Source organism: Pinus tabuliformis, chromosome 5_1 (genome assembly GCF_031772625.1).
Source record: "Pinus tabuliformis cultivar Carrire ecotype Pingquan chromosome 5_1, CPIR1, whole genome shotgun sequence".
Taxonomy (NCBI): domain Eukaryota; kingdom Viridiplantae; phylum Streptophyta; class Pinopsida; order Pinales; family Pinaceae; genus Pinus; species Pinus tabuliformis.
The window spans coordinates 882,289,312-882,315,275 of NC_142305.1; the positions used below are offsets into that span (position 1 = coordinate 882,289,312).

The 25,964-nt window shown below is 45.4% G+C and overlaps 1 protein-coding gene across 1 annotated transcript in view; it reads right to left on the minus strand.

Annotated features, from left to right (window-relative positions):
- Positions 1–2,235: 2,235 nt before the first annotated feature.
- LOC149167637 (UDP-Glycosyltransferase superfamily protein) overlaps positions 2,236–25,964 on the minus strand; it is a 248,101-nt gene continuing 224,372 nt past the window's right edge. The window contains exon 4 of the mRNA XM_089433065.1: positions 2,236–2,911. Coding sequence (XP_089289191.1) covers positions 2,790–2,911 — 122 coding nt within the window. The 3' untranslated portion in view covers positions 2,236–2,789. The remainder of the gene's footprint in view (positions 2,912–25,964) is intronic.

Sequence of the window (25,964 nt, forward strand, 5' to 3'; positions counted from 1 at the left end):
CAAATTATTGCATAGGTATGAGAAATCCAAGTGGAAATGGGCCACTTGCAACCATCGCTTGAATTTTGTGGAGATGGCCTTGCAACATAAGTATAAAGCCACCTGAAATGTCCCCATCTTAGTTGTCTCATCTTAGGAAACTTAAGAGAGTGGGAGGTAGGCCATGCCATAGGTCTAGCCACATAGTTAGAAAGAGGCGAGCAAGAGGAAAATTAACCTCCTTCCCCATTGTAACAAAATACTAAATAAGAAACTCGCTCACTTTGGCATTTGGAATGCTCATCCTTGGTGTAGGCATGTGAAAATGCTTAAGTGTATTTTTTTATTGTGTTCCCTTGCTAAGTTTTCACAGGATAGGTCAAGTTTTCATTATGTGGCCAACTTCTTGAGAAAGATCCTTCCCAAGATTTCTCATGGTTGATAACTCACTAATCTATGCAAGTTTTTCCTTGCAAATTATTGTATTGGTATGGAAAATCTAGGTGGAAATGGGCCACTTGAAGTAATTGCTTGACTTTTGAGGTGGTGTCTCCTATAACATAAACAAAGAGCCACTTAGCACATCCCTAACTCAATTAGCTCATTCTAGGTAGTCTTAGAGAGAAGAGTAGGCCATTCATGGGGTCAAATTAATGCACAAGTTATGGAGTAACTAGCCTACTTCCTCATAAATAAAACAAAAAATTATTGGCCTTGGCCCTTGTTATTTTGGAGACTACTAAACCACCTAAATTGGACAATGACATATAGGTGCCTATTGTTGTCAAATCAATACCAATCAAAATTGGTGCACCCAACAATTATAATGGGTCGATATACAACGTTGGGCTCCTACCTACTAAAGTTTAATATTTCTTTATTTGTGCTCAAGCTTAGGGTCCTATGTTTAGTTTCTGATAACATTTTGTATAATGACATTTTTTATTCACTTGCACTATATTCATATGGGTAAACGTTTGAACTCATGTTATTTTTATGAAAGTACTATTTTAACTTTTAAATAAGTTGGCTTTATGTTACATTTATTTACATTTAATTCTTTGAAAAGTGTATCATATTAGAGCCTTAGCGATACCAAAATGAAAATTTTATGTTTATTGATTATATAGTATTAGCAAATTTTTCCATGTCAATGAAATTGCTTGATATTTGTCCATATGAGTGCATTTCACCTCCAAAAGAATTTAAAGGAAATGGGCTAGATAAACTAAACCATAGCACCATTTTGATGGCAGGATATTGTAACATGACAACCTAAATTAAATAAATTGAGATTGTGTAGAAGTTCAATCTATATAAATACAATGTGTGTAAATTCATTAAAATGAAGAATATGCAAATAAGTCAATCTTAACTTGTAACTTTTTAATATATACATATATTTTGCTCTGTCATAATTCACCTGGTTTGTACTCAACAACCACCTCAAAAGAAATTGTTAGTGCAAAATGATGCAATATATTTTGGGAGAATGACAATGATTCCAAGGAAATATGTAATTCAAAATCGAATTTAATATGAATTTAATTTGAACTTCAACAAATTTAATTGCCAAATTCAATTGAATTTTGAATCTAAATGAATTAATTTGATGTCGAACTTTACCAAACATATTTGTCCACAGACGAAATTCGTCAAATTTCAAACCTCAAGAATCAGATTTGACGATGCAGTGATATAGCCTGTGTCCATTATACTCACATAGTAATGGTTTCTTTTAAACTGAAAACTCAATATACTTTAGTACCTTTAATTCAAAATATATTCATCCTTATTTTATCTACTTTCATTCTCATACCAACACTGAACATAGCCATGCAATGTAACTTTCAAGATGTTCCTTACTGGTCAATAACGACGGCAATGGGAACTCCTATGAAAGTAAAGTATTTATATGAGAATCTGAAATATTTATAAAATAATGTTAGGACAATGAAACAGAATAACTATATTTTTCATCAATATTGAGTAAACAGATATGAATTTTTATTAACAGCATTGTACTGGTTGGCTACATCATAATGAATCTTACAAGTCCATTACGATTATGTTTGATAATTAATATATATTTTCTAGACAATTTGATCTATTAGCTATAAGTAAGAAAATAATTTTAATTGCAAATAACTTTACCAGTAATTATGTTCTCCAGTCATAAATAAATTGAATTATTACGTTAGGCCTTATGTCAAAAGGGGAGTGTTTAATATTCCCCTAGTCTATGAGAATTGGAGATACAGCATATAAATTTTCTCTCATAGACTTCTTTTTCCTATTAAATTTCAAGGCTTTTGGTAGTTCGGAAGCGTTTATTACTCAGTTTGGCACAAGTTGTAATGCTTTATTTCAAAATCCGATACCGTTGAAATTGAGAAATCAGTACACTAGCTCATTACCATCCTCGTTTCCAATATCGTAATGCTATATGGAACAGTTGGAAAACATAAAGTGATGCCTTCAAGCGATACATGAGTATCATGTTAACTTGTCATCGTACCTATTTTCAATATCTCAATCGGGTGACCAAGAACTCCAGCATAACACCTTAGATCATCAACATGGTTTAACGTGAACCTCTATATTAATCAAATACATATTTAAATAAGGAAAAACTAATTGTTTGCTTATAAAAGGAACATTTGGGCTTAGCCTACAAACAGAGCATTTTATTTACTCTTTCTCTGCACTGTGGGCTCAAGGTTGCTCAGACTTTCACCCGATCTCCCAAGCAACTTTTACCTGAGCGCTCTCACTGAGATTTGAACTTGAGTCGTCCTCACAAGAGAAAACTAATTGCCTTTAATGCCACCGTTTACAAGTGAAAGAACAGATTCTGCAATTTTAGAAGCTGCATCAGGTAGAGCTGCTTTCAAGGCCTTTTCATGCATCTCCATCATTAGATTCTCATCACCTGCAAAAGCAACAAAATATTTGAAAGGTTATTGAACTACAACATCAACTAAATTGTATGTTCTATCTAGCCATGATAAACATTCTATCAACAGTAAAATTTTACCATGTACTTCTGCCTAGAAATTGTTTGTACGGACAAGCTTGCCCAGAGTACAATTGCCACGAGGGATAAAACTGAAAAACAACATACCGTTTCGCAAAACTAAAATTTCAAAAGAGAATTACTAGAAAAGTTCCATTTATAGTTGTTCGGAAACGTGAATGAAGAAAACTTATTGTTGAGTTTCCAAAAGGCTACGTTTTGCTTGCTTCGAGGGCTCTCGTCCTTATCCAAGAGTAGCTTTAATTCAACCTACAACTCGATTAGTGGTATGAAAAATAACCTTCAGCGCCCAAATTGATTATGCATATAAGAACTAATATAATTTTGTTGTCTGGACTTTCAATTTACTTTTTCTTTGTAGTATGTGCTAAGATTACATCATAAACTTTTGTATGAAAGAACTGAATAAAAGCAGTGTTCCACGGGGTCACGTCCCCCCACCTGGGGGTTGAGTTTCCTAGCGCCCTTGTGCTCCGGGGACTTGGGGATGACTGAGGATCATTTCCCCATGCTCCCAAAAACAAAGTACGGAGGAAACTCAGAAGGGGTCGTTTCCTCTAGTTTTGGGGTCGAATCCTCAAAAGGGGGTCATCTGGGGTCGTTTCCTTGCACAAAATTCGAAAGTTTTTTAATGAAACAAATATTTTTTCAAAGACACCTAAGTATTTGAATGGACTAGCAACATGATGGGATGTTGATCCAAAGGATGATGCACAACGAGATATGGAGGAGAGACTTGATGAGACACAGATGGGGTTGGTTGGTGTGCCACTTAGCATGTTTGAGAATGCAAGTGATTCTGATTCAGATGATGACATGGTTGATCCTGATTTATTCATGCAGCCGTTGGATGGACAGACTAGCATGGCATTACCTTGAGTAATTATGCTCATTTATCTTTTGATATGTTCTTATGTTATTAACTTATTTGTTTTTTTGTTTCAGACTTTAGTTGTAGACTTCAATTTATTTTGAATCTTGATATATTAGACTTGAGTCTTGACTCTTGATGTATCAGACTTTACTTTTATAATTTTATTTCAATATTCAGTATTCAATGTTCATAGTTGGAACATCGATATGGTTTAAACTTTAAACATTTATAATTTTATTTTCATTGTACATTGTTAGTAACTTACGTGTATGTTGTATGATTATACGATATCATTCTTTTCGTTTTAAATTTGTTTCAATTATATGATTCATTGATTTATCATTTATCCGTCATGATGTAAGTGTTATATTATATATATTATATAATGGTAAAGACAATTACATTATAAATATTAAAATTTCAATGATATATAGTTTATATTCATAAGTTTTTAAGACCCCGACATCACCCCACGTTTCCTAAAAATTGGTAAGGAGCTTTTGCATAGGTCACTCCCGTGTATCCCTTCTTCCTCGCCTCCTCATCCTGAAAACTTGGTGGAACATTGAATAAAAGGACAAGGATAGTTAATTTCTACAATAGTTGATTGAGTTTAAGAAACTCCCCCAGATAACTTGCAGTTCACAAAACTTAGGAAATGCAGTAACTTCAAAAAATAGTTGTTACTGAGATCCAAGAACTGGGCGGCAAATAGTTGACTAAGTTGCATGAAATGTGTACAAGTTTTCGAAATGGGAATGCTTGGAAATGTGGTCCGGATTGACTCAACTTCCGGATTTAACCAAAATCTTTTGCTTTCGTGATGTAATTAGAATTTCATTTTATAAGAGCATAAATGAACATATATGCATGCTCAAGCAAATGGAAAAATAATGACGATCAACAAATCATAAACAAGAGACATTGATAACGGAGTTCGTCCAGTGTGGACTATGTCTCTGGGTCCAGTGTCAAGATGGTGTTGGCCACTTCATTCAATGCTAGAAATGGTGAAGATGTCCATGGACTATGTTTTCTGTCATATAAGGACATATGCGCTCTACATGAGTGGCAAAGTCTCTCCAAGAGACGTTCTGCTACAAGAACTATCGCTCACAATAGACCCCCTGTTAGCGTGACATAATCTTTGTAATATTCCTAATTAGCCATGGCTAATTGGAATATTCGATTTTTGCTCAATTTTGCCTTCTATAGTTATTTATAAATAAAAAGGTGAGGAAAAGGGGTCATAACTCACTTTAGAATAAAAAGTCACTTCCTAGTATCACAACATTGTGACTTAAAGGGGAGCCAAGGGGGCTAAAGGACCACGCAGAGATGGGGCCCACGCAGACACTTGGAGACACTGCACAGATGGGAAAAGGAACACATGGCAAGTGGAGATTACGTTGGGGGAGGTGAGCCTTTGGATTGAGAGAGGCCAATGCTATAAAGGAGAGAGGAGCCTCCTCATTTTGGCATTCGATAATGAGCATTTGAGCTAGTCACTTCGACTTGGAGCACGCTGGCTGTTTAGCCTGTCTGCAGCACTGAGTGTCTCCATTCGGAGATCTCACCCTTAGCCCCAGGGGACTCCGAGTACCTACTCGGGCAAGGTATTTTCAACAGTCTTTTTGCAGTAGTTTAGATCTTTGGCATTGAGGTGGAGCTAAGCATTGGAAAACTGCGCAGTCTTGAGAGAGATGGACGCAGTTCTTCTGGAGGCAATTCCGGAATGGGGGTTTGTGGAGGAGTTGAGCTGAGATATTGAGCAAGGGATTAGCTCTTGCATATTGGAGGAGTTTGGCAGAGTTCCAGGCAGTATTTTGGAGGATTCTACTCAATGGCAGCGCAGGGCCTTGAGGGATTGCGTGATTCCCCAAGGGGGCGATTTTCGGGGGTCAGTGATTTCAGGAAAGCTTTCTGGGCTTTTCTGAGTAGAGGTGAATTCCAGAGTTTCAGCATTTTCTGAGGGGAACAACCCCAAATCCTTATTTGATTTCCAGCAGTAGCAGCAGCATGGTAGTTCTCCAGTAGCATCCACGCAGTTCAGAGAGATGCCATTCCTTTGCTATTCTGAGTGTATTTCTTCACTTGCCTGGTGCAAGTCGAGGTGCCATCCTTCTTATCACCTCCTGTACTCATTCCATTACTCAGTATAATAAAATGGCTTAGCATTTCTCTCTGCGTTTCTCGAGTATCTGCTTATATCTCATGTTTACATTATTACATATTGCAACACTGTTATTTTTATCATTTTGAGTTTCCCGATTATTATATTATTTGTGCGATTTGGTTGGAGTTTACTGGGGTTTTTGGGGAATATCTCTGAAACAGGATATTACAGTGGTATCAGAGCATAGATCTGGCTCAGCCTGTGGAGCTAGCAATCTATGACACCGGGGGAAAAACCCTACATCTGTTACAAAGGTAGGAGATACAAAGACACTGGGCATAGGTTGGAGAACACCTATGGAGAGGGAGACTGTGTTCCAGTGGTGGACGCAGAACAGGAGGAGCCTGTGGTGGATGCAGAACAGAAGGAGCCTGTAGTTGACGCAGAATAGGAGGATCCGATGGCAGATGAGGACAGGAGGAGATTTGCGGACATGATCCTCAAATAAGTGCAGGATCTGTCGAGGCAGATTGAGGTGATGGGGCAAAGATTCATAGCAGTGGAGGCTAGACAGCATGAGAACCCACGGGGTTTCCACGTTGGTGAGGGATCGAGTACATCTCACCATTTCCCAAAGCAGGGTGCCAATCAGCATGATATTACTCCGCAGATGGCCTCACATGCCCCTACATGCTCTACCATGCCCACTTTCCTAGGAGCAGACACGGGGGCCGGAGCCCAACGAGAGGTAGAGCCCGGTCATATGGGCGATTATTTTGCAGAGTACCAGGCCTATGGGTAGGAATTCAGGGATGCTCTTTCATTCAGAGTTTTGTTTAGCTCCAGCGAGATAGTAGACCTCGCGACCATCACAGAGGACATCGGCATTATTACGATGGAGACACCCACCACACAGCTAGTAGATTCCACTTACCTACGTTTGATGGGTCATCAAACAGTTCGGCAAGGTCTTGGGTGGATAAGTTGGACATCTATTTCCAGCTTAACCAGATGTCAGAGGCAGAGGCCATCAAGGTGGCGACATTACATTTGGATGGTGAGGCCTAGGATTGGTGGTTCCATGGGATGGTTACACTTGGGCATTCCACAGTGACGACGTATGCCGAGTTCACCAAGAGATTGATGGAAAGGTTTGACCAGAGGGATTCGGAACAGCACTTTGCTGAGCTGACGAGGCTCAAGCAGACAGGGAGCCCAGAGACCTACATTGCGGACTTTTCGAGGGTTTCAGTGATGGTGCCAGATCTATCCACGGCACAGAGGATCTACATGTATGTTGAGGGGTTAGTAGAGCCACTTCGGGGTCTAGTCAAATTCGCTAGACCAACCACACTTCAGGATGCTATTAGCAGGACCCGGGACTTACACAGTGTCTTACCCAGGACCCGGACACCTTACCCCCAGCGACAGGCTTTTCAGCCTAAGGGGAAGGATGTGAGGATTCCACCTCCAAAGGGGAATCCAGGACGAGGACAGATTGACGATGATGCCAGAAGGGAGTTAAAGAAGAAGCGGTTGTGCTTCACCTATCAGTGGCCGTGGGCACCAAGACATAGATGTAATGCTGGAAAAGCACATTTTATTGAGGCCTTCTCCGAGAGCAGCGAGGAAGAGGATGACGAGGATGATGTGGAGGCAGCAGATAGTCATGTCGTGCAGGGTCCCTTGCTGCCTCTACCACCCACAGTAGGTGGTGCAGCTTTTGCACCTACCGGAGGAGCCCTTACAGCATTGCGAGGAGTTCCCAAGTATTTGACACTGCGCATACGGGGGGCAGTACGTGGCCAGCAAGTATCAGTCTTGGTTGACAATGGGGGCCACCCACAACTTCATCGATGCACAGATGGTTGAGCGGAGAGGTATACCGACAAAGAGCTTCGATGGATTTTCAGTTTTGGTCCTAGGAGATCAGACCATGTTGTGTGCTCGTTATGTTCCAGAGCTATCAGTGACGATGGGCACCTACACACTAACTGACCACTTCTTCGTGGTCAATATTCCAGACACCAACATAGTACTGGGTGTTTAGTGGCTCATCACTCTAGGGAAGGTCACTACAGATTGGAAGGCCCTAGAGATGGAGTGGGATGATGAGAAGACAGGGAGGCATGAGAAGATACGGGGACAACACACATGCTTGCCTCAGACTGTGTCAACTCATCGGATGGAGGCAGTCTTTCGGAAGGGGGGCGTAGAGTGGGCAGTGGAGCTGCGTGCCTCAGAGACAGGGACTACAGGGTAGACAGTGCACCCGGAGATACAGTCCATCCTTGACTGGCATGCCACAGTATTTGGGGAGATTCCGTCAGGACAGCCACTGGACCAGGGGTTTGAGCACACCATCAAGCTTGAGCAGGGCATACAGGCAGTGATTACTACCCCTTATAGGCATCCCAAGGCCTATCGAGATGAGATTAAGCAGGCCATTCAAGAGTTGCTGGCTCTTAGGCACATTCGGCCGAGCACAAGTCCTTTTGCTTCTTCCGTGGTGTTGGTGAAGAAAAAGGACGACACATTGAGGATGTGCATTGACTACAGGGCCTTGAACAAGAAGACACTGAAGAACAGGTACCCCATACCCAGGATCGATGAGTTGATGGATGAGTTGAGAGGAGCACAGTTCTTCTCAAAGATTGATTTGAGATCTGGGTACCATCAGATTCGCGTGAGGGAACAAGACATTCCCAAAACCGCCTTCAGCTGTCACTATGGGCACTTTGAGTTTTTGGTGATGCCCTTCAGGCTAACCAATGCCCCAGCTACATTTCAGTCTTGCATGGATCACATCTTCCGTAGTCACTTAAGGAAGTTTGTGTTGGTATTCTTTGATGATATCCTCATTTACAACAGGACTTGGGAGGAGCATCTCCAGCACATTGAGACAGTATTGCGCATCTTGGAGGAGCAGCAATTCTATGCCAAGCTCTCCAAGTGTGAGTTTGGTTTGACGGAGATGTTATACTTGGGACACATCATAGGGGTGGACGGAGTGAGGGTCCATGAGGAGAAGATCAGGGCCATCAGAGATTGGCCGGAGCCACGAAACGTGACAGAACTTCGAGGATTCATTGGCATTTGCACTTACTACCGAAAGTTCGTTAAGGGTTTCTCACAGCTTGTTGCACCCCTAACAGATTTGACGAGGAAGGGGGCATTCAGTTGGTCGGATGCAGCGCAGCGACCCATTGATAGGCTCAAGGAGGTTATGAGCGGCTGCCCAATGCTTGCATTGCCGGATTTTACGCAGCCATTTGCTTTGGAGTGTGATGTGTCGGGAGAGGGGATCGACGCAGTGTTGATGCAGGGAGGTCACCCTATAGCCTTTGAGAGCCGAAAGCTCCTTCTGCATGAGAGGTTGTATTCTATATACGACAAGGAGATGTTGGCCATCATGCATGCATTAGCCAAACATCGGCAGTGTTTGGTGGGTAACAGGTTCAGGGTGAGGACTGATCACAACAACCTCAAGTTCTTTTTGGAGCAGAAGCAGCTACAGGAGAGGCAGTAGAAGTGGATCAGTAAGATCCAAGCGTATGACTTTGACATTGAGTATGTCAAGGGTAAGAACAGCATGGTAGCAGATGCCCTTTCACGTAGACCAGCCATGTTGTCTCTTATGAGCTTGGACGCAGACTGGAGGGCTCGACTTCTAGTAGAGTACTCCAAGGATAGATTTGCATGTGAGGTTTTGGATGGGCAAGTGGCGGATGACAGGTACAGGGTGGTCGATGAGATCATCTACTACAGGGACCGGATCTTCTTGACTGAGGGATCTCAGCTCAAGAAGAAGATACTTCAGGCATCACATGATTCACCATTGGCAGGTCATCAGGGGTTTACCAAAACCTACAGGGCCATTAGAGAGAGGTTCTCATGGAAGGGCCTCAAGGAGGACGTACTCCAGCATGTCCGGGAGTGCGATGTTTGCCAGAGGAACAAGGGGGAGATGAACCATCCAACAGGACTATTGCAGCCTCTTCCCATTCCGGAGGGGAAATGGGAGTGTATTTCGATGGACTTCATCACAGGGTTGCCCACGGTACAAGGCAAAGGCTGTATCTTTGTCGTCGTTGATCAACTGACAAAGTAATCACACTTTTTCGCCATATCCGCACACTACATAGCAGCGCAGGTGGCCGAGTTGTTCTTCAAAGAGATTTTCAGGTTACATGGTCTTCCCAAGACCATCACCAGTGACAGGGACAACTGTTTCATGGGCGGATTTTGGTAGGAGCTTTTTCGGTTGGTGTGGACAGAGTTAACACTGAGTACCAGTTATCACCCACAGACAGACGGGCAGACAGAGATAGTTAACAAGTGGATGGAGGGCTATTTGCGTAACTACGTCAGTGGGCAGCAGTGAGCATGGCTGAAGTGGTTGCATCTGGGGGGGTACTGCTACAACACTACAAATCACGTCCATTGGTATGTCACCATTTTATGCTTTGTATGGATACCATACCTTATCTTTTGCTGACATGATGTTTGGTGTTAGAAGGCTCCGAGAGCCAAGATTTAGATCCAAGAGAGTCAAGATATTCTCCGAGCTCTCAAAGATAATATGGCTACAGTGCAAAACCAGCAAAAGCTATACGCTGACAGGGGTCGGGTGGAGAGACAATTTGAGGTAGGGGACTTGGTCTACCTACGATTACAGCCATACCGACAGTCGTCACTGAAGCAGAAGGGGGCTAAGAAGCTCAAGCCCCGCTTTTATGGGCCATACAGGGTGATACGCAGGATTGGACAGGTTGCGTATGAGTTGGAGCTGCCCCAAGGCAGCAAAATTCATAACATCTTTCATGTATCATGCCTGAAGAAGCCATTGGGGTAGCATGTGATAGTGACAAATAAGCTACCAACCACGGATGATGAGGGCATTTGGTGTTGCAGCCAGAGGCTATTATTGATACCAGAGAGAGGCAGCTACGGAACAGGACAATCCGGGAATTCTTGGTGAGGTGGAAGAATTTGCCGAATGAGGATGCCACTTGGGAGAGTGAGAAAATTTTGCAACATCCATCACTTCAGTTACTTGAGGACAAGCAACATTTTGCCAGGGGAGACTGTAATATTCCTAATTAGCCATGGCTAATTGGAATATTCAATTTTTGCTCAATTTTTCCTTCTATAGTTATTTATAAATAAAAAGGTGAGGAAAAGGGGACATAACTCACTTTAGAATAAAAAGTCACTTCCTAGTAGCACAACGTTGTGACTTAAAGGGGAGCCAAGGGGGCCAAAGGACCACGCAGAGATGGGGCCCATGCAGACACTTGGAGAGACTACGCAGATGGGAAAAGGAACACGTCGCAAGAGGAGATTACGTTGGGGGAGGTGAGCCTTGGGATTGAGAGAGGCCAATGCTATAAAGGAGAGAGGAGCCTCCTCATTTTGGCATTCGATTATGAGCATTTGAGCTAGTCACTTCAACTTGGAGCACGTTGGTTTTTTACCCTGTCTGCAGCACTGTTTAGTGCGCCGAGTGTCTCCGTTCGGAGATCTCACCCTTAGCCCCGGGGGACTTCGAGTGCCTACTCGGGCAAGGTATTTTCAGCAGTCTTTTTGCAGTAGTTTCGATCTTTGGCATTGAGGTGGAGCTGAGCATTGGAGGACTGTGCAATCTTGAGAGAGAGGGACGCAGTTCTTCTGGAGGCAGTTCCAGATTGGGGGTTTGTGGAGGAGTTGAGCTGGGATATTAAGCAAGTGATCAGCTCTTGCATATTGGAGGAGTTTGGCAGAGTTCCAGGCAGTATTTTGGAGGATTCTACTCAGTGGCAGCGAAGGGCCTTGAGGGATTGCGTGATTCCCCAAGGGGGCGATTTTCGGGGGTCAGCTATTTCAGGAAATCTTTCTAGGATTTTTTGGGTTTTCTAAGTGAGGCGGATTCCAGAGTTTCAACATTTTCTGAAGAGGGTAACAACCACAAATCCTTATTTGATTTCCAGTAGTAGCAGCAGCACGACAGTTCTCCAGCAGCATCCACACAGTTCAAAGAGAGACCATTCCTTTGCTATTTTGAGTGTATTTCTTCACTTGCCTGGCGCAAGTTGAGGTGCCATCCTTTTGATCACCTCTTGTACTCATTCCATTACTCAGTATAATAAAATGGCTTAGCATTTCTCTCTGCATTTCTCGAGTATCTGCTTATATCTCATGTTTACATTATTACATATTACACCACTGTTATCTTTATCATTTTGAGTTTCCCAGTTATTATATTATTTGTGTGTATTTGGTTGGAGTTTACTTGGGTTTTTGGAGAATATCTCTGAAACGGGATATTACAATCTTATACATGGTGACAATGAGTATCCCGCCATCATGGCATCAAACAGATCTCAACCAAAACACCCATGGTGACAATGAGTATCCCGCCATCATGGCAACAAAGGGATCTCAATCAAAACATACATAACAATCCATGATGAATACATCTCATATGAAATAGACACAAAGATTTCGCATCATACAACAAGCAGGAATTGAAACAACATAGTACATCTCACATCAAATGATCAAAGAAGTACATGACAACAGCACATCATATACCTCAACTCTGATGCTCGCTGAAGAATAGATTACTCAGTTGCTGGATCTGAATGCACCATCGAAATCGTGGAGTCAAATGGCATAGAATCGACTATCCACACTCTGAAATTTGACACTGTCACTCCAATCTGAAAAATGGCCGAAAAATAGAAGGCTCAACTACAAAAACTGACTGCACCACTGAATTTGTGTCATCGAGAAGTGTAAAATCGACTATCCATTTGTCGAATTCTGACACTGGAAAAATCTGGGCCTGTAGGAATCTTTTAGATTCCCTTGCGATTCTCAAAAGATTCCCTCCTCTGGGTTGATTGGAGATCTGCAACTCAAATCAGAAAATTGATCTAGCCATTGAATTCCTTGCGAAATTCTGACAAGAATGAGTATAAAGTTGGTTGCATTGTGGATTTGGGAAATTTTAGCCTCCAAGGAATCTGGAAGATTCCCTCAAGATTCTCGAAGATTCTCCTCTGCTAGGAATTTGCAAATCCACTGCTCAAAAGGCGAATCCGACCTCGCCATTGTATTCCCTGCGAAAATCTGAGAAAAATGACTGTAAACTTGATTACATTCTGACAAAATGAATTTTTACCTCCCAAGGAATCTTAAAGATTCCTCAAAGAATCTGCATGAGAATATTCCCTAGAATATTCTGGGAATTTTCCTTCATTTCCGTGCCCAAGGCGGACCCCTCTGCATTGTCACACCTCTCTTCCGTTCCGTTCCTCCATTTGGCGCCTCCGTTCTCCCCCATGCAAATGAGTGAGGAAGGTTTTTAAATGTTTTCGGGCAGAGATATCAACGAAAAGGCCGTTGGGCCAATGGTAAAATTTGGCAATGAAAAGCTTGGGGTTGGGGGATCAAATCGCGCCCATGCCAAAATTGGCGTTTGTTTTTCCTATTACAAAATTGGCACGGAGTTTTTGGTAACCGTTGTTACATATATGGTACACGGTTTTGCATAGCGGGGTGGGTTGTAATCGTTGTGTTGGTGTGAAACGGTTTTGGTGGGCACGTTTAAGTGTGCTGCCACATGGGGCTGCCTGGTGGGGGTAGCCCACGTGCACCGGGTGGATTCAATCCTCGCCGTCTCCATTATTTAATGCGGTCGATGTCATTAAGTGGGGGCGTATGGTGGTTGGGTGTGCGCCAAGTCCACCGAAGGTGACCCGCCCACCCCGGTTTGTTTTAAATGTGTTATAACAATATGCGGTTGTATAATTGTGTGGCGGTTGGGGCCGGCGGGGGTCACAGCCTGTCGGCCCATTTAAAAATTAAATTTTTTTTTTTATATATGCATGGTTTGGGGGGGAGGGTGGCGGACTCAATGGTTTGGGGGGGTGGGGTAGCGGGCTCATTAATGGTTTTAGGGGTGGCGCGGGTTTGATGGTTTGGTGGGGGGGGGGGGTTGCGGAGGACATGGCCCGCCCTCCCCAACCCCCCCATATATACTTACATACATATATATAATGGGTCATTTTTTATTTTGTCTAATATAAGAGATATTAGACAAATTAAAGAGGCAACAATTTCGCTCGCTCTTAGGAGCTAAGTTCCCACGCCGGTTGACGGTGAATTTGTAGGACACTTAAACCTGGCCCACTGCCTAACTTTGACTGGCTCTATCTCCACCATACGAGCTCGGATTTGAGTGTCGTTCGCACCATTGGAATCAAGGCGACGAGCACTTCGATCTGGTGCTAGTTTGGGAGCAATTTGACCACTTTGAATTTTCACCCTTTCTAAGTCCTCCAGGACCTCTGCATGTGTCTGGAACCACCTGGATCAATCCTCCTCACTGAGGAGCTTTTGGTCCTCCAAAAGCATGAAAATAACCTTCAACTTCTTTCTACCTTGTCTGCACTTACAAGTGTCTGATAAGTCACCCTTCCTTCTCCTTCACCTTTGTTCTTCGGAGCCATAAGCGATGAGCCGACACTTGCAACGTGTAGTACAATTCTGCAAATTACATGCTTGATTTACAAGACCAACTAATAACCCAAGCATCCCATACTTGCTAGAAGGGGGCTTGAGCTTCTCAACCCCCTTCTACTTTAGTGACGACCGTCGATATGGATGTAATCGTAGGTAGACCAAGTCCCCTACCTTGAACTGTCTCTCCACCCGACCCCTGTCGGCATACAGCTTCTGTTGGTTCTGCGTTGTAGCCATATTATCCTCGAAAGCTCGGAGAATATCCTAACTCTCTTGGATCCAAATCTTGGCTCTCGGAGCCTTGCTAGCACCAAACATCACGTCAGCAAAAGATAAGGGGTGATATCCATACAAAGCATAGAATGGTGACATACCAATGAACATGTGATGTGTAGTGTTGTAGCAGTACTCCCCCAAATGCAGCCACTTCAGCCACGCTCGCAGCTGCCCACTGACATAGTTACGCAAGTAGCCCTCCAGCCACTTGTTAACTATCTCTGTCTGTCCGTCCGTTTGTGGGTGATAACTGGTACTCGGTGTCAACTCCGTCCCCACCAACCGGAAAAGCTCCTGCCAAAATCCGCCCATGAAACGGCTGTCCCTGTCACTGGTGATGGTCTTGGGAAGACCATGTAGCCTGAAATCTCTCTGAAGAACAGCTCGGCCACCTGCGCTGCTATGTAGTGTGCGGATATGGTGAAAAAGTGTGAATACTTTGTCAGCCGATCAACGACAACAAAGATGCAATCCTTGCCCTGTACCATGGGCAACCCTGTGATGAAGTCCATCGAAATACACTCCCATTTCCCCTCCGGAATGGGAAGAGGCTACAATAGTCCTGCTGGATGGTTCATCTCCCCCTTGTTCCTCTAGCAAACATCGCACTCTCGGACATGTTGGAGTACGTCCTCCTTGAAGCCTTTCCATGAGAACCTCTCTCTAATGGCCCTGTAGGTTTTGGTAAACCCCTGATGCCCTGCCAATGGTGAATCATGTGATGCCTAAAATATCTTCTTCTTGAGCTGAGATCCCTCAGTCAAGAAGATCCAGTCCCTGTAATAGATGATCTCATCGACCACCCTGTACTTGTCATCCACCACCTACCCATCCAGAACCTCACATGCAAATCTATCCTTGGAGTACTCTACTAGGAGTCGAGCCCTCCAGTCTGCGTCCAAGCTCATAAGAGACAATGTGGCTGGTCTACGTGAAAGGGCATCTGCTACCACGTTGTTCTTACCCTTGACATACTCAATGTCAAAGTCATACGTTTGGATCTTACTGATCCACTTCTGCTGCCTCTCCTGTAACTGCTTCTGCTCCAAAAAGAACTTGAGACTGTTGTGATCAGTCCTCACCCTGAACCTGTTACCCACCAAATACTGCCGGTACTTGGCCAATGCATGCATGATGGCCAACATCTCCTTGTCGTATATAGAATACAACCTCTCGGGCGGAAGGATCTTGGGCTCTCAAAGGCTATAGGGTGACCTCCCTGCATCAACACTGCGTTGATCGCCTCTCCCGACGCATCACACTCCAAAACAAATGGCTGCGTAAAATCCGGCAATACAAGCACTGGGCAGCTGCTCATAACCTCCTTGAGCCTGTCAAAGGCTCGTTGCGTTGTATCCGACCAACTGAATGCCCCCTTCCTCATCAAATCTGTCAAGGGTGCAGCAAGCTGTGAGAAACCCTTGACGAACTTCCGGTAGTAAGTACAAATGCCAATGAATCCTCGAAGTTCTGTCACGTTTCTCGGCTCCGGCCAATCTCTGATGGCCCTGATCTTCTCCTCGTGGACCCTCACTCCGTCCACCCCTATGATGTGTCCCAAGTATAACATCTCCGTCAACCCAAACTCACACTTGGAGAGCTTGGCATAGAACTGTTGCTCCTCCAAGATGCGCAATACTGTCTCAATGTGCTGGAGATGCTCCTCCCAAGTCTTGCTGTAGATGAGGATATCATCAAAGAACACCAACACAAACTTCCTTAAGTGACTGCGGAAGATGTGATTCATGCAAGACTAGAATGTAGCTGGGGCGTTGGTTAGCCCGAAGGGCATCACCAAAAACTCAAAGTGCCCATTGTGACACCTGAAGGCGGTCTTGGGAATGTCCTGTTCCCTCACGCGAATCTGATGGTACCCAGATCTCAAATCAATCTTCGAGAAGAACCATGCTCCTCTCAACTCATCCATTAACTCATCAATCCTAGGTATGGGGTACCTGTTCTTCAGTGTCTTCTTGTTCAGGGCCCTATAGTCAATTCACATCCTCAATGTGTCATCCTTCTTCTTCACCAACACTACGAAAAAAGCAAAAGGACTCGTGCTCGACCGAATATGCCCAAGAGCCAGCAACTCCTGAATGGCCTGCTCAATCTCATCCCGATAGGCCTTGGGATGCCTATAGGGGGTAGTAATCACTGCCTGTATGCCCTGCTCAAGATCAATGGTGTGCTCAAACCCCCGGTCCGGTGGCTGTCCTGGGGGAATCTCCCCAAATACCGTGGCATACCGATCAAGGATGGACTGTATCTCCGGGTGCACTATCTGCCTTGTAGTCCCTGCCTCTGATGCACACAGCTCCACTGCCTACTCTATGTCTCCCTTCCGGAACACTGCCTCCATCTGATGAGCTGAAACAGTCTGAGGCGGATACGTGTGTTGTCCCTGTATCTTCGCATGCCTCCCTATCTTCTCATCATCCCACTCCATCTCTAGGGCCTTCCAATCTGTAGTGACCTTCCCTAGAGTGATAAGCCACTGAACACCCAGTACTATGTTGGTGTCCAGGATATTGACCACAAAGAAGTGGTCAGTCAGTGTGTAGGTGCCCATCGTTACTGATAACTCTGGAACATAACGAGCACACGCCATGGTCTAATCGCCTGGGACCAAAACTGAGAATCCATCGAAGCTCTCTGTCTGTATACCTCTCCGCTCAACCATCTGTGCATCGATGAAGTTGTGGGTGGCCCCACTGTCAACCAAAACTGATACTCATTGGCCACGTACTGTCCCCCGTACGCGTAGCGTCAAATACTTGGGAACTCCTCACAATGCTGCAAGGGCTCCTCCAATAGGTGCAAAAGCTGCACCACCTGCTGCTGGTGGTGGAGGTGGCAAGGGACCCTGCACGACATGACTATCTCCTGCCTCCACATCATCCTCCTCATCCTCCTCCCCGCTCCTCTCGGAGAAGACCTCAATAAAATGTGCTTTGCCAGCAACACATCTATGTCCTGGTGCCCACGACTCCTAGCAGGTAAAGCACAACCACCTCTTCTTCAACTCCCTCCTGGCATCGTCATCGATCTGTGCTCGTCCTGGATTCCCTTTCGGAGGCGGAATCCTCACATCCTTCCCCTTAGGCTGGAAAGCCTGTCTCTGGGAGTAAGGTGTCCGGGTCCTGGGTAAGGCATCCTGTAAGTCCTAGGTCCTACTGATAGCATCCTGGAGTGTGGCTGGTCTAGTGGATCTGACTAGACCCCGAAGTGGCACTGTTAACCCCTCAACAAACATGTACATCCTCCGTGTCGTGGATAGATCTGGCACCATCACTAAAATCCTCAAGAAGTCTGCAATGTAGGTCTCTGGGCTCCCCGTCTGTTTGAGCCTCGTTAGCTCTACAAAGTGTTGTTCCGAATCCCTCCGGTCAAACCTCTCCATCAGTCTCCTGGTGAACTCGACATATGTCATCACTGAGGAGTGTCCAAGTGTAACCATTTCATGGAACCACCAATCCTAGGCCTCACCATCCAAATGTAATGTCGCCACCTTTATGGCCTTTGCCTCCGACATCTGGTTAAGCTGGAAATAGATGTCCAGCTTCTCCACCCAAGACCTTGCCAAACTATTTGATGAACCATCAAACATAGGCAAGTGTAACCTACTAGCTGTGCGGTGGGTGTCTCCATCGTGATAATGCCGATGTCCTCTGTGATGGTTGCGGGGTCTACTATCCCGCTGGAGTTGAACAAAGTCTCTGAATGAGAGAGCATCCCCGAACTCCTGCCCATAGGCCTGGTACTCTGCAAAATAATCGCCCATATGACCGAGCTCTGCCTCCTGCTGGGCTTCGGCCCCCGTGTCTGCTCCTAGGAAAGTGGGCATGGTAGAGCGTGTAGCGGCATGTGAGGCTATCTGCGAAGTAATATCATGCTGAGCAGCACCCTGCTCTGGAAAATGGTGGGATGTACCCGATCCCTCACCAACATGGAAAACCCTTGGGTTCTCACGCTGTCTAGCATCCACTATCGTGAATCTCTGCCCCATCACCTCGATCTGCCTCAACAGATCCTGCACTGATTTAAGGAGCATGTTCGCAAATCTCTTCCCATCCTCATCTGCCAATCCTCCTGCTCTGCGTCCACCCCAGGCTCCTTTTGTTCTACATCCACCACAGGCTCCTCCTGTTCTGCGTCCACCACCAGAACACAGTCTCCCTCTCCGTAGGTGTTCTCCAACCTACGCCCAGTGTCTCTGTATCTTCTACCTCTGTAACAAATGTAGGGTTTTTCCCCCGGTGTCATAGATTGCTAGCTCCACAGGCTGAGCCAAATCTATGCTCTGATACCACTGTAATATCCCATTTCAGAGATATTCCCCAAAACCCCAATAAACTCCAACCAAATACGCACAAATGATATAATAACCGGGAAGCTCAAAATGATAAAAATAATAGTGGTGCAACATATAATAATGTAAACATGAAATATAAGCAGATACTCGAGAAATGCAGAGAGAAATGCTAAGCCATTTTATTATACTGAGTAATGGAATGAGTACAGGAGGTGATCAGAAAGATGGCACCTCGACTTGCACCAGGCAAGTGAAGAAATACACTCAGAATAGCAAAGGAATGGCCTCTCTCTGAACTACGTGGATGCTACTGGAGAACTACCGTGCTACTGCGACTGCTGGAAATCAAATGAGGATTTGGGGCTGTTCCCCTCAAAAAATTCTAAAACTCTGGAATCAGCCTCTACTCAGAAAACCCAGAAAAACCCAGAAAGCTTTTCTGAAATGGCCGACCCCCGAAAATCGCCCCCTTGGGGAATCACGCAATCCCTCAAGGCTCTGCGCTGCCATTGAGTAGAATCCTCCAAAATACTGCCCAAAACTCTGCCAAACTCCTCCAATATGCAAGAGCTAATCTCTTGCTCACTCTCCCAGCTCAAATCCTCCACAAACCCCTAATCCGGAACTGCCCCCAGAAGAACTGCGTCCCTCTCTCTCAAGACTGTGCAGTCCTCCAATGCTCAGCGCCACCTCAATGCCAAAGATCAAACTACTGCCAAAAAGACTGCTGAAACTACCTTGCCCGAGTAGGCACTCGAAGTCCCCCGGGGCTAAGGGTGAGATCTCCGATCAGAGACACTCAGTGCACTAAACAGTGTTGTAGACAGGCTAAACAGCCAGTGTGTTCCAAGTCGAAGTGACTAGCTCCAATGCTCATAACTGAATGCCAAAATGAGAAGGCTCCTCTCTCCTTTATAGCATTGGCCTCTCTCAATCCCAAGGCTCACCTTCTCCAACGTAATCTTTTCTTGCCACGTGTTCCTTATCCCATCTGCGCAGTCCCTCCAAGTGTCCGCATGGACGCCATCTCTGCATGGTCCTTTGGCCCCCTTGGTTCCCCTTTAAGTCACAACGTTATGCTACTAGGAAGTGACTTTTATTCTAAAAGTGAGTTATGTCCCCTTTTCCTCGCCTTTTTATTTACAAATAACTATAGAAGGCAAAATTGAGCAAAATCGAATATTCCACTTAGCCATAGCTAATTAGGAATATTACAGTACATCGTTAGTCCAAGGAACCCAAGCCCTGAAAAATTGTTGAAGGAATGGGAAGTTGGCTGCTCAGCCTGTTCCTGGTCCCGCCGTCCAGCAAAGATGGACGAAATGACAACCATGGCATTTACACACAGTAATCAGTCACTGCTGCGCCCAAGGCATTAACCTGACAGTTTGACCGGCATGGAGAATACCGAGGATTTGGAGCTAGTGGATTATACTGCGGACCCACTCGAAGACTTCACCATTTTTGGGAACCCTAATTTGCATTCTGCTCAGCCTGTTCCTGGTCCCGCCGTCCAGCAATCCATTCCGGCGGCAAACCTGCTAGGATCGCCTTCCTCGCTTGCCTTGGAGGCCCCCCCTCTTTCGCCTGGTACTGCTCCCCTCCTTTCATCCTACCTGCCCGAGGATTTTGATATCAATCTTCCCTCCCCTCCCCACAGAATCGATCTCTCTGCTTCATTAAACACCAGGGTTGAGGCAAATCCAGCCATCACCTCATCCGTTAGCACTCCTATCATCGATCGCGCGGGAGCTCGGGCCGACCATCCCAAATCTGCGGTACCTGCATCGACCTCCGCTGAAGCTGATCCTTCTAGCCGCCCTCGGGATTATGGTCAGCCGAGGCAGCCTTCTCTGAATACCGTGGACATTCGGCCCTCGGGCTGTTTCGACACACCTGCCATTCATCCTCATCCAATCAAACCCTCGGTGGAGAGCGGGTCATCAAACCCACTAGTGGATCATCCAACCGCTCCGCGATCAAAAAAGACGAAGTGTATCAGAGAAGTTACAAAGGATATATCGGTAACCTTCGGAGATCCTGCAAATTTTGCAGAATCCATGGCACTAGCACAAACGACCCTCGTAGGTCATGTGAGAGGGCGCATTTTCACAGCCGAGCGGTTGAAATCGTGGGTAAAAGAGATCTGGGGCGATATGTTTTCAGAGCTGCCTGAAGTGGAGAGGCTTCCCAGAGGCTGGTTCTCTCTATATTTTGCAAAAGAAGAGCATACTAACGCCGTCCTAGCCCAGTATTGGCATATCGAAATGGCCCCTGTACTCCTGAAGAGATGGAACCCTTTGTTCGACCCGGAGCGGGAGCAGATAGGAGCCGGACCTATCTGGGTTCGCTTGCCTGGATTACCTCTTCAATATTGGCAGGAGGAGACCTTTATCAAGATTGGCAATGCTCTGGGAACATATCTTGAACATGACAGATCTTTCAAGAAATCAAGTGATAAGCTCCTGGCCAGAATTTTGGTACATTTGGACACCAGAGAAGGCCTCGTTGGCAAAATGAATCTGAGATGGGGTAATTGCAGCCGAACGCAGATACTGGACTATGAAGGAGTCCCCTTCAGATGCAATTACTGTCATCAAATTGGTCATGTTTATAAGGATTGCCCATTAATCATCAGTCAGAACAGAGAATCTCATCGACCTCCACAGGACTCAGTCAGGGCAAACACATCGTCGTCGCCTTCTCCAAGGAATACTCCTCCACCAACAACTCAGAAAAAGCCTGCTATGGATTCAAGGGGTGCACCTACAAAAGCGAATGAGCCTCCTGCAGCTGCAAAGGTTTCGGGAAATTTTTCTTTCTCTCATTCTACTTCATCTACCTCTCCTGTGTTCATTGATTCGACTGCATGTTCAATGGCTCATTGTGATATTCCCCCTCCTCCCCCATTGATATCATCTGCCCCTCCCTCCCTGCCTCTCTCCATTTCTCCTCCCTCGCCCCCCATATCGTCCCGGTCATCCTCATCACACCCCTACTCCCTCCGACCCCGGGCACCCCGCCCAGGGGCATCTGAATCCTGTGCTGGATTAGGCATCGTACCTCCGGATATTGGAGCTCATACCACCCGAGGCCGAAAATCAAACCTTAACAAAGCTATCCAACTTGCGGGTGCAGAAGTTGCTGCTGGGCGACAAGCCACCATTTTAGGGGTCCTTAGAGCATCGAACCCCTTCAAGGAAGGGCCCCCATGAAAATCATCTCTTTCAATTGTAGGGGGATGGCAAGCGCCCCAAAAAAGCTTGCCTTAAAACGACTTTTTGAGGTCGAGAATCCGGATATCATATTGCTCCAAGAAACTCTTGGACCTGCAGAGCAATGCTCTCGCACCCTAGCCTCTGTAGGGGCTAAATGGCAATTCACAGCTATGGATGCCACTGGTAGGTCGGGGGGTTTAGCTCTCGGTATTAACCCTACCTCGATTAAGCTGTTATCATCTTGGGGCGGACGGGGTTTCATGGGTGCAGACATCATCTCTATTGATCTCGGGCTCCCCCTCCGCATTATCAACATATATGGACCCTGCCAGCAGAGGGAAGAATTCTGGAGAAATCTGTTCAGCTGCAATTTTCTTTCACTTGAGCACACCATCATCGGGGGGGACCTGAATTTCTCACTGGGTTTCAATGAATCATGGGGTGAGGCAGCCCAGATTGACCCCATCACAAACTACATGAGTCAATTATTGGAGCAGCATGACTTCATTGATACCCCAGTACAAAAGTTGCAGCCTACTTGGAGAAATAGAAGGACGGGGGAAGCTGCTTTGGCCAGAAGATTGGACAGATTTCTCATGAAAGAGCCCCTGATCCATCGGCTGCATTCATTCAAGCAGTGGGTTAGTACTGGGGGCATTTCCGACCATTCTCCCATAGCTTTGGAAATTCGCGGACCTGATCAGAAGCCTAAAGCGCCATACAAATTTAATCATGTGTGGCTACAAGACCCCAGTTTCACAGCACTTATTTCATCTTTCTGGAGGGATCATCCTATCGACAGAGAATCCACGATGGCTAGGGGATTCGTAAAAAACCTCACAGAATTAAAACATTTGGTCATAAACTGGGCAAAGGCAAAAAAGAAGAATGAAGATGAGCAGCTCACTAAGGTGGAAAATGAATTATATAACCTTACGGACGAAAGAAACCTTGGTTTCCTCACTCAGGATGACAAGGCTCGACTGGTGGAATTGGAATATCAGAAGAATATTATTCTCAAGGGCAGGGAGGAATCAATCAGACTTCGTAGTAGAGCCATTTGGCTAAAGGCGGGGGATGAGAACTCCAAATTTTTTCACAATTTTGCCAAGGGAAGGAAAGTGGCGAATACCATATGGAACCTGCCACTACCTGAGGGAGGACAAGCTGATACTTTCAATAAGCTCTCTAACTTGGGCACCACTCACTTCAGGAATCTATACAAGAGTCCTGGGGGTGCAAACCTGGCGGAAATCATCAATGTGGCTACAAAATTCCCAAGATTTGTTGAAGAAGAAGATCTAGAGGATCTGGAAGCCCCTGTCACCTTGGCTGAATTGGAGAGCACAATTAAATGGTTCAAAAAGGAGAAGAGCCCAGGCCCGGATGGATGGACCATTGAATTCTACTCAGCCTTCTTCGATCTCCTGGGAGAAGACATTCTCAAAGTGGTAGAGGAGAGCAGAACAACTGGTAGTATCTACCATGCCATAAACTCAACATTTATTGCCCTCATTCCTAAATCTGACCACCCATCATCTTTCGATGACTTCCGCCCCATATCCCTCTGTAACGTGCTCTACAAAATCATATCCAAGATCATAGCAAACCGGATCAAGCCCATTCTCTCCAGGCATATATCCCCCCAACAATTTGCTTTCCTTGAAAATCGACAGATCCATGAAGCCATCGGATCCGCACAGGAAGCAATTCATTCTATATGGACAAAGCGCCTCAAGTGCATCCTGCTGAAAATTGATCTCTCAAAGGCTTTTGATCGTGTCAGCTGGTTGTATATCAAAATGATTCTCATTCAGGTCGGTTTTCCAATGTCTTTAATAACTTGGATTATGGCATGCATTATCTCCCCCACTTTTAGTATTCTGATCAATGGTTCGGCCTCCCATTTCTTTCACTCTGAAAGAGGCCTCCGCCAAGGATGTCCTCTCTCGCCATTACTCTTCTTATTGGTAATTGAAGCCCTAAGTAGACTTCTGATCAATGCTAGCAGGGAGAATACTATCCGTGGCCTCAAAATATCAGACATCTGCTATATTACTCATCTTCTCTTTGTAGATGATGTCCTGATATTACTGGACGGAAGTATACAGGACACATCGACTTTTTCTCGACTGCTCAATCTGTTCTCCACAGCTACAGGGATGGAAGTCAACCGCACTAAATCCACCATCACCATGTTTGATATATCTGCAAATGAATCACTTGTTGCAAGAAGAGCTTTCCCGTATGCACATCAGCCATTGGATAGAGGCTTAAAATATCTTGGGTACTGGCTCAAACCAACAAGTCAGAGGATTGCTGATTGGGCTTGGCTCGTGGCGAAGATCGAAAAAAGACTATCTTGTTGGTGTCTTAGGTATCTCTCCAGAGCAGGGAGATTAACCCTGATAAAAGCAGTCTTGGAGGCCACCCCGGTTTTCTGGATGGCTATGGCATGGATACCCCGCAACATATTAGCTAAATTGCAACAGTTATGCAATCGATACCTATGGGCAGGAAACCAGGATAAGCGAATTTTTGCTTGGATTGGATGGCACAAGATTTCCCTGCCCAAAAAGTGGGGAGGGTGGGGTCTAAAGGATCTTTCGCAATTTGCAAAAGCTCTGGCCGGCAAAATGGGATGGGCTCTCCTCACTTCCCACAGTTTATGGACCGACATCACTTACCATAAGTATATTTGGCCACTCAGCATATTAGATTGGGCAAGACTGCCCTCCTGGAATAAAGTGGGCATCTCTTCGATTTGGAAGGCTCTTCTGAACTCCTTACCACTTATCAGGGATAATCTTGTATGGCGCATCAGGGATGGCAACAGTGCAAGAATAGGGTTGGATCCCTGGTCCGGCAGTGGAGGCAGACATATACTCCCACAGGAATTAATTGCTCATTTAGCTGCTCAAAACATCAATGTCATCTCCCAATTAGCTGACCCAGCACAATCTGATATTTTTCACCAAGCATGGAAAACGGCTGAGCAATTGAACATCTCGAGAAGATGGCACCTCATATGGGATGAATACAGGGAAGCTTTGATGGAAGCCCACATTCGAATACTGGAGGGACCGGATGAATTGATTTGGCACCGCGCAGAACACGGGATATACACTCCAAAAGAAGGATATATATATCTTATTGATCACAGAAAGCCAGGAGACATCCCACACTGGTGGAAGAACATCTGGAAATGTACTGCCTCCCCCCGAACAAAACTGTTCAATTGGTGCATTCTAAGGCACAAGGTACCTACAGGTGAAACGCTGGCAAAGAGAGCTATATACGGACCCACGCGATGTGTGCTCTGCAAAGAGGACTCAGAGACCACAGAGCACATTTTTATGAGATGTCGAGCCACTGTCGCACTATGGCAACACCTTCGTGCTCACATAAATTACTTTGGAGAATGGGAGGGTCAAAATGTTACAATGGCGTGGATCGATTGGGAAAAGAAACATAAGGGTACAAAACTGATTAATCTTCCTATCATCATCAACTGGGCTATTTGGAAAGCCCGTAACCGAGCCATCTTTGACGAGAAGCCCATTCACTGGCCTGTTATCGAAGCCAGCATTGTTGCTGCCCTAAATGAGCTCCCTGTACCCGCTCCTCCACCTGCTTGCCAGCCT